The sequence below is a fragment of the Doryrhamphus excisus genome, linkage group LG4 (genome assembly GCF_037039965.1).
Source record: "Doryrhamphus excisus strain RoL-2023G ecotype Guam linkage group LG4, RoL_Dexc_Guam_v1.1, whole genome shotgun sequence".
NCBI lineage: Eukaryota > Metazoa > Chordata > Actinopteri > Syngnathiformes > Syngnathidae > Doryrhamphus > Doryrhamphus excisus.
The window spans coordinates 16,642,633-16,656,416 of record NC_136360.1 but is presented as its reverse complement, the minus strand read 5'-3'; the positions used below and the strand labels follow the sequence as shown (position 1 = coordinate 16,656,416).

The window sequence follows — 13,784 nt, the reverse complement described above, 5'->3', positions numbered from 1 at the left end:
CGCCTTTCAGCGCAAAATGGTCATAAACACGCCGCCGGATCAGGTGACCCCCGTACAGCGGGGCTGTCACTTCCTTTTTGGCCACCCTCTATACATTTTTTCCAAACATTAAAAATTGTCCCACATCCCGACCTTGAGAAAGTTTAGCGTCACAACTTGAAAAAAGTTAAAAAGTTAGCCTAGCGCTGTGAGGATGTGTAGCCACTTAAGAAAAATAAAGAAAACCATATTTGTCAAACCTTCTAAAATAATTAGTTGTGTTTAAAAGTGAAATGAATTGACGTATAGCGAACAAAGTCTGCATTTGAGCGGATGCTAACTGCGCCGCATATTGAAAAACACAAACGCGCCACACAAGACGGCCTTCTAGCGCTTCTTTCACCCAACCAGTAAAACTGAAGCTCGTGTAAACTGTCCAAAACCTGAAGGCCAATTGCACAAACTGAGTTAAACTAAAAGCTAAAAGTCAAGACGTCCGCGGGGTAAAACTAGCGTTGGTCCTCCAGTGCCGCTGGTGTTGGGGGGGGGGTCCTCTACAAGCGAGGTTTTATCTGCAGTTTTTTGTCTGCGAAAGGAAGGGAAAGGAGGACGTGAAAGGAAAAGTGCAAGTGACGGCTCATGTAGACCGTTAAAACATCATCTGCGGCGCTGAGAGGGGGGAAGCCTCCCGGGGTAATCCTCATCAGTCAAGTCTGTCAACGGAGGCCTCAGCTGTGCCGCCGTCCAATCCAAAACCTAAAATCCTTTGAGCATCGCAACCGCTCCCCCGAGCCGCGCCACACAGTTTCTGGTTTACCAACTTTGGTCCCAGTATTGACCCCTGGGGTATGCCACAAACTGTGTGTTCTCTCAACTTAAGTCACTTTTTTTTAGCTAGACTAGACACTAACTTAAAGTCTTTTGAGGGCTTACAGATATCTCATATATAAAATAAACAACTTTGGTCCCAGTATTGACCCCTGGGGTATGCCACAAACTGTGTGTTCTCTCAACTTAAATAGTTTTTTTAGCTAGACTAGACACTAACTTAAAGTCTTTTGAGGGCTTCCAGATATTTTGCATATAATATAAACAACTTTGGTCCCAGTATTGACCCCTGGGGTATGCCACAAACTGTGTGTTCTCTCAACTTAAATAGTTTTTTTAGCTAGACTAGACACTAACTTAAAGTCTTTTGAGGGCTTCCAGATATTTTGCATATAATATAAACAACTTTGGTCCAAGTATTGACCCCTGGGGTATGCCACAAACTGTGTGTTCTCTCAGCTTAAATAGTTTTTTTTTTAAGCTAGACTAGACACTAACTTAAAGTCTTTTGAGGGCTTACAGATATCTCACATATAATATAAACAACTTTGGTCCAAGTATTGACCCCTGGGGTATGCCCCAAACTGTGTGTTCTCAACTTAATTCGCTTTTTTTAAGCTAGACTAGACACTAACTTAAAGTCTTTTGAGGGCTTCCAGATATTTTGCATATAATATAAACAACTTTGGTCCAAGTATTGACCCCTGGGGTATGCCACAAACTGTGTGTTCTCTCAACTTAAATAGTTTTTTTTTAAGCTAGACTAGACACTAACTTAAAGTCTTTTGAGGGCTTACAGATATCTCACATATAATATAAACAACTTTGGTCCAAGTATTGACCCCTGGGGTATGCCCCAAACTGTGTGTTCTCAACTTAATTCGCTTTTTTTAAGCTAGACTAGACACTAACTTAAAGTCTTTTGAGGGCTTCCAGATATTTTGCATATAATATAAACAACTTTGGTCCAAGTATTGACCCCTGGGGTATGCCACAAACTGTGTGTTCTCTCAACTTAAATAGCATTTTTAGCATTTTTTTTAGCTAGACTAGACACTAACTTAAAGTCTTTTGAGGGCTTACAGATATCTCACATATAATATAAACAACTTTGGTCCAAGTATTGACCCCTGGGGTATGCCCCAAACTGTGTGTTCTCAACTTAATTCACTTTTTTTAAGCTAGACTAGACACTAACTTAAAGTCTTTTGAGGGCTTCCAGATATTTTGCATATAATATAAACAACTCTGGTCCAAGTATTGACCCCTGGGGTATGCCACAAACTGTGTGTTCTCTCAACTTAAATAGTTTTTTTTTAAGCTAGACTAGACACTAACTTAAAGTCTTTTGAGGGATTACAGATATCTCACATATAATATAAACAACTTTGGTCCAAGTATTGACCCCTGGGGTATGCCCCAAACTGTGTGTTCTCAACTTAATTCGCTTTTTTTAAGCTAGACTAGACAGTAACTTAAAGTCTTTTGAGGGCTTCCAGATATTTTGCATATAATATAAACAACTTTGGTCCAAGTATTGACCCCTGGGGTATGCCACAAACTGTGTGTTCTCTCAACTTAAATAGTTTTTTTTTAAGCTAGACTAGACACTAACTTAAAGTCTTTTGAGGGCTTACAGATATCTCACATATAATATAAACAACTGTGGTCCAAGTATTGACCCCTGGGGTATGCCCCAAACTGTGTGTTCTCAACTTAATTCGCTTTTTTTAAGCTAGACTAGACACTAACTTAAAGTCTTTTGAGGGCTTCCAGATATTTTGCATATAATATAAACAACTTTGGTCCAAGTATTGACCCCTGGGGTATGCCACAAACTGTGTGTTCTCTCAACTTAAATAGCATTTTTAGCATTTTTTTTAGCTAGACTAGACACTAACTTAAAGTCTTTTGAGGGCTTACAGATATCTCACATATAATATAAACAACTTTGGTCCAAGTATTGACCCCTGGGGTATGCCCCAAACTGTGTGTTCTCAACTTAATTCGCTCTTTTTAAGCTAGACTAGACACTAACTTAAAGTCTTTTGAGGCCTTCCAGATATTTTGCATATAATATAAACAACTTTGGTCCAAGTATTGACCCCTGGGGTATGCCACAAACTGTGTGTTCTCTCAACTTAAATAGTTTTTTTTTAAGCTAGACTAGACACTAACTTAAAGTCTTTTGAGGGCTTACAGATATCTCACATATAATATAAACAACTTTGGTCCCAGTATTGACCCCTGGTGTATGCCACAAACTGTGTCCGCACTCCAGCTTACATGACGGAAGCCAGAAAAGGATTCGAGATCGAGAAGTCTTGTTACCTTTAGACTGGGAGGTCTTGGCTTGCAGTAGGTCCGGTGTGTCCGGTTCCTCTGGAGAGCTCGATAGAGATATAAAAGATGGCAGTTCCAGCAAACTGGCAGCAGATGTACCTGGGGTTTCCTGAGAGCCTTGCAGAAGGACCTCAGACCGGCAGAGGCTAAGCCAGATCAAACATTTTTTAGTGAAAATAAAACGGCAAAAAAAGCGATTGATTCCAAACCGGGGATATTAATTTCTGACCTCTTGGAGGGTTCCTTGCTCCGAGGTCTCACAGGGGTGGATGCGCTTCGTTTGGTACGTTGGCGGTGTTGCAACTTGCAGCGGGATCCCCGAGGGCAGGAACCGGTTTTGGTGAAGTCCGGACACAACAGTGTGTGTTTCTTCTTGCACTGTGGATTAAGACAAGGATTTTGGGTTCAAGCACGTTATGTCTAGATTGGCTCACAGTTCCAGCGTCATCTCCACATAGCCAGCCACCGTTTGACACCCATGCACAACCTCCACTTTGAAGGAAAAAGCAGCCCGGATCATGATGGCGCCTCCTCCACTGTCCCGTGTGGAAAACATTGCAGGTGGAAGCCATCAGGAACATCAAGGTGACATTTTTTTCCTCAGAGAATAAAACTTTCAATGTCCCATGGTTGGTGCGCTCATCAATATTCCGAACAATAACTTGACAAAATCTTGAAGACCGCAGTCGGCACCGGTATCAACCTTTGTTTGATCTTCTGGATCAGGGCCATACATTTTTTTTGGGGGGGGGGGGTGGGGGGGGTTTCCACTTAACATATTTTTTCAACAATTCAGTGTGTCAAACATCTTCCAGTGTCCAAACCTCAGCAGCCATGATGGCATGCTGCAAGAGGCCTTGCTTATGCAGATCAACAATCTGTTCAAAGAGAGAAAGCTTTTTTTTGCCTTTGTCATCAATGGTAATGGTTTAATTTGATTTGAACATGCATCAGATTCCAATTGAGTGCATCCCATAATCAGTTCCCAGTTCTACATGTCCAAAAGGAGTAGGAAGAAGCAAAGCTTATTAAATCCTACCCCTCCGTCTGGTACTTTTACAATCACTAACTGTTACATTTGTTCACTTCCTGCTTTCCTAATATTTTTTAATAAAAAAATGTTATAAATTGTTTTAATTTATATTTTTTAATTTCTATTTTTTTTAATTATTACTTATTTTTAATTATTATTTTTTTATTTTTTTAATGACCATCCAATGCCATAATGGGTACCATAGTAAGTGTCAATATAGTGATATATATATAGCACATCATGACTGGTTCAAGACTCTTCATCAAATTTATTAATTGATTTTATTAATTGTTATTACTTTTTTTTTCCATTTTTTCATTTTTTTTTATTTTTATTTTTTGTCCCATACCAAAGTAGGAGGTGACATGAGCATCCAATGCCATAATGGGTACCATAGTAAGTGTCACTATAGTGATATATATAGCACATCATGACTGGTTCAAGACTCTTCATCCTTGTATTTAGCAAATTTATTTTATTTATGAATTTATTTCATTAATTTTTATAATTTGTTTTCTAGTTTTCAAACATTTTTTACATTTCTAAAAAAAATTTTTATTTTTTGTCCCGTACCAAAGTACGAGGTGACATGACCATCCAATGTCATAATGGGTACCATAGTAAGTGTCAATATAGTGATATATATAGCACATCATGACTGGTTCAAGACTCTTCATCCTTGTATTTAGCAAACATCAACTGCTTGTATTGTTTCTTGAATTGGCTCATCGTTGTGCATTGTTTGATTTCCTTACTCAATCCATTCCATAGTTTGATTCCACATACTGAAATGCTATGGCTAGCATAACGTAGTCCTAGCATAGAAGTGTTACAAATGCACTTCTTCCCTCAGATCATATTTCTGCTCTCTTGTTGAGAAGTATTGGATGACATTTTTAGCTAATTGCTTATTTTTAGCCTTATGCATTATTTTAGCTGTTTGAAGATGAACTATATCAGCAAGTTGAAGTATTTGTCATTTTACAAATAAGGAGTTAGTATGTTCTATGTAGGCGCCATTATGAATTACTGGCCTTTTTTGCAGTACATTTAGCGAGTGAAGATTGCTTTTATAGTTATTATAGTAATGGTACTGTTACATTTGTTCACTTCCTGCTTTCCATAATACAGTTTAAGTTTTTTTTGTTTGTTTTTTTCTACTCACACAGTCATCAAGAGATGATGACCATGTGAATAAACACTTGATTTTTGCAAAGATGAAGCTCTACTTCCAACAGTCCAGAATGTCAATTCTTCATTTTGGTTGCAATTGGCGTTGTGTATTACGTTCGTATGTACTGAAAATGTCGTAAATCAGGGTCAGGGCCATCTCACGCGTGTGTGGTTTTTGGTTCTCCGGCTCTCGGTAAATTTGGACTATTAAAAGCGCCGTCTTCTCCATGACAGGCCGGGCGTAAGTTGAGCAAGTGGCTAAGTCTGCAGAGCATTGTGCATGAGATGGCGAGCTTTCGCGTGCATGTTTGCAGCCCAGTGTGCATGACAAGTGTAATACGGGTGTAAATTGGACGCTTCATTCTCTGCGAGATCCGATCCCTCCCACCTGTCAGAGCGGCTAATTATATTCACTCGGAGAGAAGAAGCCTGCAAGGAGTGTGTTCCTGTCTGTGGAGAGGCGAGTGGGGTGGCGCTGGGAAGCAGAATAGTCCAGAAATAGAGTGAACAGAATGTTGGGTGCGGGGGAAGAGGGGAAAGGGGGGTGGGTTAATCTTGAGATTGATTTTCCAGGAACTCCGAAGAGTCTTGCTCCTCTCTCCCTGAAAGCCGGCAGCGTGACACTCGCCACAGGATGCCCGGTATCAACTCTCTGTCGATACTTTCTCTTGGAAGGCTTTATAAGGCTGAGGTATTCGAACGCAACACCTTCCCCCCAAGCAGGCAGACTCGGGCCGGAACGCCGCATGTATTCCTCGTCGGATTTGGGTTCAGCATGAACATGAAAAGTCAAGACACAGGAAGTGTTGACGGCGTCACGTGTCCACGTGTTAAGCAAATAAGAGTGCGGTCTTCGGATAGTGGGCGTTACGGCGAAGGATAATGCCAAGGAGATGCCTCGGCCTGAACGCCTTCTCTGGTTTGGGATCGCTCGGCATTCCAAAAAATCAATCTTTCTTGCTAGTACTCGTCTGCATCGTACTTTAGGAGTGTCCAAAACACGGGGATATTTTTTTTCCATCTTTTTTTAATTTCCCTTCACCTATTGAAAAATTCAGTTCGGCCATGTTTGACAAGTCTGACTGATTTTTCAGGGCACACAGATTATTGTGTTGGAGGGCTATATATAAACATGATACCCCGCGTCCCCATTCGCTCCTCAGACTCCAACCTCCTGGCACTCCCCTTTAAGACCAAGCTCCAAACCGGGGGAGCCTTCTCCATCGTTGCCCCCACCCTCTGGGTGCACTCCGTGCTTGCCCCGACCTTCCCACCTTCAAAAAAAACAACTCAAAACCCACCTGTTTAAATCCGTTTTTAATGTCTAACTTTTTATAGCTGACTGAATTAATGTTAATGGATATTGTATTTTAATGCATCGTTTAAAAAAAAAAAACGATTTGAAACTAGCAAATAGAAATCACACAATTGCTTTAGAACTGTGGTTCGACAGAATTATCCAAAACACAAACAAAAAATGATAGAAAATGGCAGATAGCCCATAAATATGCCCAGAAATATGGTACGTTTTCAGGATCAGTGGCTTGGGTTGAAAAAAACATGTACGTCTTTGATAGCGAATGAGTTAATGACATCATTCATTCATTTTCTACCGCTTTTCCTCACGAGGGTCGCGGGGGTGCTGGAGCCTATCCCAGCTGTCTTCGAGCCAGTCAATCACAGGGCACATATAGACAAACAACCATTCACACTCACATTCATGCCTATGGACAATTTGGAGTTAGCTATTTAATAATAATTGTTTTTGGAATGTGGGAGGAAAACCGGAGAACCCGGAGAAAACCCAGAGAACATGCAAACTCCACACAGAGATGGATGAGGGTGGAATTGAACCCTGGTCTCCTAGCTGTGAGGTCTGCGCGCTAACCACTCGACCGCCGTGCAGCCCGACCATCAAATTTTTACAATTTTTACACTTGGATTTTCATTCATTCATATCCCAGCTGTCTTCGGGCGAAAGACGAGGTACACCCTGGACTGGTGGCCAGCCAATCACAGGGCACATATAGACAAACAACCATTCACACTCACATTCATACCTATGGACAATTTGGATTTAGCCAATTAACCTAGCATGTTTTTGGAATGTGGGAAGAAAGAGGAGTACCCGGAGAAAACCCACGCATGCACGGGGAGAACATGCAAACTCCACACAGAGATGGCCGAGGGTGGAATTGAACCCTGGGTCTCCAAGCTGTGAGGTCTGCGCGCTAACCACTCAACCGCCGTGCCGCCTTAATGACATCGTTGCTTATTATAATTTGATTTGTGGACATTTGTGACCATTTATGTTAGAAAAATATATTTATATATTTAATATATCCCACTTATATTTATAAATATAAGTGGGTTTTTAATAGTGATCATTCTACTGTCTTGTCATCTCTGCTGGAATCTCTGATTGACTGATATGAGAAATGTAAGAATATTACCTTAATACCTTTGTAACTATAAATTGTTAGAGGTACCTAGGCTAACATGCATAAATATAGAGGTAGTGATTATCATTATTATTATCATTAATTATTATTAATTATTACTTTACAATAAATAGTAATAATGGACAGCAAGACATCATTGCTTCAAAAATTGGTTTGAGCACAGACCTAAAACCTTGCTTCCTAATGCACAAGACTAGACACACACAAACTAATAAACACGTCAAAAAACCTCAGGTAGGGTTTAACAAGAAGAAACTGATGTTTGGGTTGGACACCTGTCCAGACACAGTCTCAAGTTCTTGTTTTTTAATGCATAAGATTAGACACATGCAATCCAGAAAATAAGTAAATGTTACAAAAAAGTGGGCTAATAAATTGACACACAAAGACTGGAGATTTCTGAAAATAACAGATGAAATTTCTACACTGTACAAGAAGCAATGAAGTCTGTAAAATTAAATAATTAAAAATAAAAAATCACAAAATTTTCAACTACAATGATGAAAATGGTAATATTAATGATGATTATAATGATGGTAATAATTAAGATTAAGATTAAGATTAAGATTAAGATATGCCTTTATTCGTCCCTCAGTGGGGAAATTTGTATTGCACAGCAGCAAGAGTACAGAGTCAGTTAAGCAGTAAAATATGATAAAGATTATAACAATAATATAATGACAATAATAACAATATTACAATGATAATAATAACAGGGGAAACAAGACAGTGGCATGAACATGATTATATCTTGCAAAAAGGGGTATGCATTTATAAGCTTTTGCTTCAGCCTACTCCTTTTGGGCTTGGAATCAGATAGTTGAATACAAATGTAAATAATGGAAAGTTATATTTTGATTTTGATTGATGTAAGAAATGCACTGTTATGATTCATATATTTGCCCAAATAAAGAAAAGGAAAAAAAACCCCAAAAAAACAATAATTATAATTATTAATTAATTAATAATTATTATAATTATGTTATAAAAAATAATACCACAGCATGTGACGTCACAGAAGCGCCGTCGTAAATATTTGTGAATGGACACCTCAGTCAGCTACATTCAACTGTTATTTGTATTAATCATAATGATTATTAACTACATCCATTTGATTAATTCCACTAAAATGCATTAAAGCGCTGCGGTGAGACAGGCGCACTTTTAAAGAGAATGGCACATACATGTAATTAATTCAGACACAGGAATTAATGGTTACAGTTAACCCCGCTCGCTACGCCTCCATACGTTCTCATTTTCATAAAAATGAAAAGAAAAAAAAAACAAGAGTTCGAGACAGATACTCGGGGAAAAGGGGGGGGGGTGGATGGAGGTAAAATGCTACAGTGGGCAGAACATCTTTATCCCGCACTAAGTTAACAATTTTCCACTTGATTTAAGGAACACTGGGGTGTCTCAGGGGCCTATTAGAGACTTTTCCGCCGGGCTAAAACCACAAGGACTCAGCACATTTAAAGAGAGACTGTGAAAAGGAGCAAAAGAAGCAGAAATGAGGGAGGGTATGAAAATGGACGACAGTAAAATAAAAAAAAAAAAGAGGAGCCGCTACAAGCATCTCGGAAGTTAAGCTGACACTAGAAGAAATTAGCAGTGAGTGCAATTAAAACAATTAAACAGTCCGGGATGGTTCATGATTATGGCTGGTGTGTGGAATATTCGGAAAATTATAAGATATGATGTTGTGTTATATAAGCATGCTATTGCTAACAACATCATTTGTTTGATTGGCAACACAAGATCCATCAATTTGCCACTGAGAATTACTTCACATTTTCTATTATTCTCGATAAAATGTGTCATATTTCCGAGTGTCTGGAACGGTTAATTGGATTTATATTATTTCCAATGGGAAAAATGGTCTTGATTCCGTTTTTCCGGGGAAAATTGGACAGAAAACAGGGAAGCCCGGACTTCCCTTTCCCCAGCTACTTCATCCTGGTGGATCCCAGGACCCTAGTTGAGAGATCTAGTCTCTCCAACACGTTCCGGGTCTTCCAAGGCCTCCTACGGTTGGCCGTGCCCTGAATATCTCCGGGATGCCCGGACTTCCCTTTCCCAGCTACTTCATCCTGGTGGATCCCAGGACCCTAGTTGAGAGACCTAGTCTCTCCAACACGTCCCGGGTCTTTCCAAGGCCTCCTACGGTTGGGCGTGCCCTAAATATCTTGACCCAATTTGACCCAATTAGCAAGTTAGCATCGTACTCGGTTCCATCTGGGAGCAGCGTCGTAACTTTAACAACATGTTTGATATTTGAGATGCTTTATCTTGACGTGTACTTTCCGTTTTATTCCGTTTTATTTCATTTCCTGCATTTATTTGTACCCAGCGTCATAAGCCTTTAGCTTCACTGCTAATCCAAAGCAAAACAGGGGCGGGGTAACAGGGTAGGGTAACAGTATGGGCGGGACAAAATCATGTTAATTGTGTCCGGTATGCACACAGCTTTAAGCTGTCATTTCAACATTAAACTTTGGTATCAAGGTGGGGGCCTCAAACTAGCGTCTCGCGGGCCGCAAGTTTGAGACCCCCGCCTTAAAGGAATGATGACTAAAGTGTGAAAGGTTGACATCCATCTTGGTACTCGACACCGGGCGGCTGCCTGGTTGGTGGTTGCGTGCGGTCCGGACGAAGCATACAAATGAAAACGATGAAGGCAAACTTGGGAATAAAAGGTGGAAGAGGAGGGATGAGGAGGTGAGGAGCTGAATTAACCCCCGAGATGCTGCACAGTGTGCCTGGCTGTCCCCATAGTGCCGTACTCAGCACTTTCAACATCTATAATTACTGCCTGCTATCCATCATAGACCCACTAGACTTACACAGTGTGGGTCTTCAGAACACACACACACACACACACACACACATACACACACACGAGTCCAAAACAAAAAAAAAAATCACAGCTCTCAGATACATTACATAATAAAGTACATATTAATATCTACTTGAATCTACGGATGTATTCCGCCATGTTATGTCTTACGCATCACTACAGTTTCATCCTTATAGACCACGCCCCCCCAGCATTGGTCCCCAGCAGGGGTACCCTACCAAATGTACAGTATGCTTAAGCATGAGTGGACCCCGGTATTGGGGACTGCTGGGCTGTCTGTGTTATGTGAAGTCATCAATATCAATAAACACATGTCCAAGTAACGAGAAGAGCACTTCAAAGACAGATGCAAAACTGGGAGACCAGAATAGTGTACGTCATGAATAATTTCATTTGAACATGCATCAGATTCCAATTGAGTGCATCCCATAATCAGTTCCCAGTTCCACATGTCCAAAAGGAGTAGGAAGAAGCAAAGCTTATTAAATCCTACCCCTCCATCTGGTACTTTTACAATCAGTAACTGTTACATTTGTTCACTTCCTGCTTTCCGAACATAATTTATTTTTTAAATTTAATTTTTAAATTTATTTTTTTTAATTTTACTTGTAATTTTTTAATTAATTTATTTAATTTATTTTCTTTTATTTTAATTTTTTTTTGTCACGTACCGAAGTAGGAGGTGATATGAGCACCCAATGCCATAATAGGTACCATAGTGTCAATATAGTGATTATATAGCACATCATGACTGGTTCAAGACTCTTCATCCTTGTATTTAACAAATTTATTTTATTTATTAATTAATTTTTTAAATTTTTATTAAAAAAAAAATTAGTTTTAAATTTTTTTTTTTTTAGTCCCGTACCAAAGTAGGAGGTGATATGAGCATCCAATGCCATAATGGGTACCATAGTAAGTGTCAATATAGTGATATATATAGCACATCATGACTGGTTCAAGACTCTTCATCCTTGTATTTAGCAAATTTATTTTATTTATTAATTTATTTTATTAATTTTTATTAATTTTTTTTTTTATTCTTTTTTTAGTTAAAAAAAAAAAAAAAACATTTTGTCCCGTACCGAAGTAGGAGGTGATATGAGCATCCAATGCCATAATGGGTACCATAGTAAGTGTCAATATAGTGATATATATAGCACATCATGGTTCAAGACTCTTCATCCTTGTATTTAGCAAGACTGGTACATTCGGTTGACAAGTGATGTGAGGAGTTACCTTTTCTCCTTCGGGGCAGTAGCCTTTGACAAAGTCCTCGCACACTTTCGCCTTATGGGAAACGTAGACGTGACTGTAAGGACAGTCGCTGTTGTTGCAGATTCCCTTCAGGAAGTAGGAGCACACCGGCATCTGCGGGCAGAAGATACGTGTGACAGGTTTCCAATACGCGGTGACGGTTTGCTATTTGTTAACGGTCGTCATATCGCAATTTCATTTATTTATTCATTTTCTACCGCTTATCCTCACGAGGGTCGTGGTAGGTGCTGGAGTCTATCCCAGCTATCTTCGGGTGGGAGGCGGGGTACACCCTGGACTGGTGGTCGAGCCAATCACAGGGCACATATAGACAAACAACCATTCACACTCACATTCATACCTATGGATATCTATACCTATGGAGTGTGCTAATTAACATAGCATGGTTTTGGAATGTGGGGGCAAACCGGAGTACCCAGAGAAAACCCACGCATGCACGGGGAGAACATGCAAACTCCACACAGAGATAACCGAGGTTGGAATTGAACCCTGGTCTCCTGGCTGTGAGGTCTGTGCGCTAACCACTCGACCGCCGTGCAGTCGCAAAAGGGAATTTCTGTTTGGAAAATGTGGAATGGTAATGGAAATGGTATAATTGAGCGCGGCGAAAACCCACACATGCACAAGGAGAACGTGTCGCAATTTAGATATTTCAATTTAAATAGTTTCTAATTGGGATAGAAAATCATATCGTGATAGATAACCCCCAAAATGTAAACATTTCTTCCGAATCCTATTTCTGACAATTCCTGAAAATGTCATCGCAAGTTTTAAGTTAAAAACAATAATCTGGAAAATGTGGAATGGTAATGGAAATGGTTTAATTGAGTGTGGAGAAAACCCACACATGCACGGGGAGAACGTGTCGCAATTTGGATATTTCAATTTAAATAGTTTTGAATTGGGATAGAAAATCATACCGCGATAGATAACCCCAAAAATGTAAACATTTCTTCCTAATCCCATTTTTGACAATTCCTGAAAATGTCATCGCAAGGTTTAAGTTAAAAAAAATAATCAATGAGCAAAATATGTTGCCAGATGTTGGCATACGTGCTTCTACTTTTTCTTCTCTCGGAGGTTCGTAATCTATCCATCCATCGATCCAATGTGTTAGCGATAAAAGCGTTAGCCGCTAACGTCGGAACGGAATCTCCGGTGCTTAAATCCAGTCAGATGGTACAGTCCAAAGCGTACTTCTCTATACGGTACATGTCTATATGTTTGTGTGATGCCAGGGCTACCCCTCCTTTTCATGTGTGAGAAATAAGATACGGGAGGGAAGGGGGGGCTGGGGAAAAGAATGAGGTAATGAGGATCGGGATTACAAGCTATTACACGAGTTTGTCAACAGGTGTTTGGCTTGAAAAGAAAAAAAGTGTCGAGCGCGGATCCGATTGGTCCCACAAGCCAAGCGATGTGCCACGCCGGGCAGCTAAATAACATTAATTGCAGTTGACAGTGGACGAGTGAGAGCGAACAAACGTCTTGACAGCATGTGTGGGGTGAGCCCGGTGGAGGCCCATCTAAATATATCCCCGAGGAAGGGCGGGGGGGGGGGCTTGGTCGATGTCGGTGTGGGGGGGGAAGTAAGGCTCCGCTTTGTGGACGGGATGGGGATGGGTAACTAACTGTCTGAGAAATATTTATACAACGCGCTTTCATGATGTGTTTATGTGCACGGGATGCTTGCGCAGACAAAGGCAGCGGCGCGGTGGATGAGTGTGTGTGTGTGTGTGTGTGCGACCCTTGCATGTCCGAGGTATTTGTGGAGAAACGAGAGCGGGAGCAGGGTGCATGATTCAGGCTCATCTAACCACACCGCCACACA

General features: G+C 40.3%; 1 protein-coding gene across 2 annotated transcripts in view; it reads right to left on the bottom strand.

Moving 5' to 3' along the window:
* Nucleotides 1-373: 373 nt before the first annotated feature.
* zc3h3 (zinc finger CCCH-type containing 3) overlaps nucleotides 374-13,784 on the bottom strand; it is a 48,280-nt gene continuing 34,869 nt past the window's right edge. Inside the window, exons 9-12 of one of the 2 annotated variants that reach the window (XM_058073408.2) lie at nucleotides 11,915-12,046; nucleotides 3,380-3,528; nucleotides 3,139-3,296; nucleotides 374-565 (exon numbers count right to left, since the gene is read on the bottom strand). In XM_058073408.2, the coding sequence (XP_057929391.2) occupies nucleotides 534-565; nucleotides 3,139-3,296; nucleotides 3,380-3,528; nucleotides 11,915-12,046 (471 nt within the window). In that variant the 3' untranslated portion in view covers nucleotides 374-533. Of the gene's footprint in view, nucleotides 566-3,138; nucleotides 3,297-3,379; nucleotides 3,529-8,857; nucleotides 9,806-9,939; nucleotides 12,047-13,784 lie in introns of those variants that run through there. The other variant, XR_013627301.1, reaches the window with a different exon arrangement.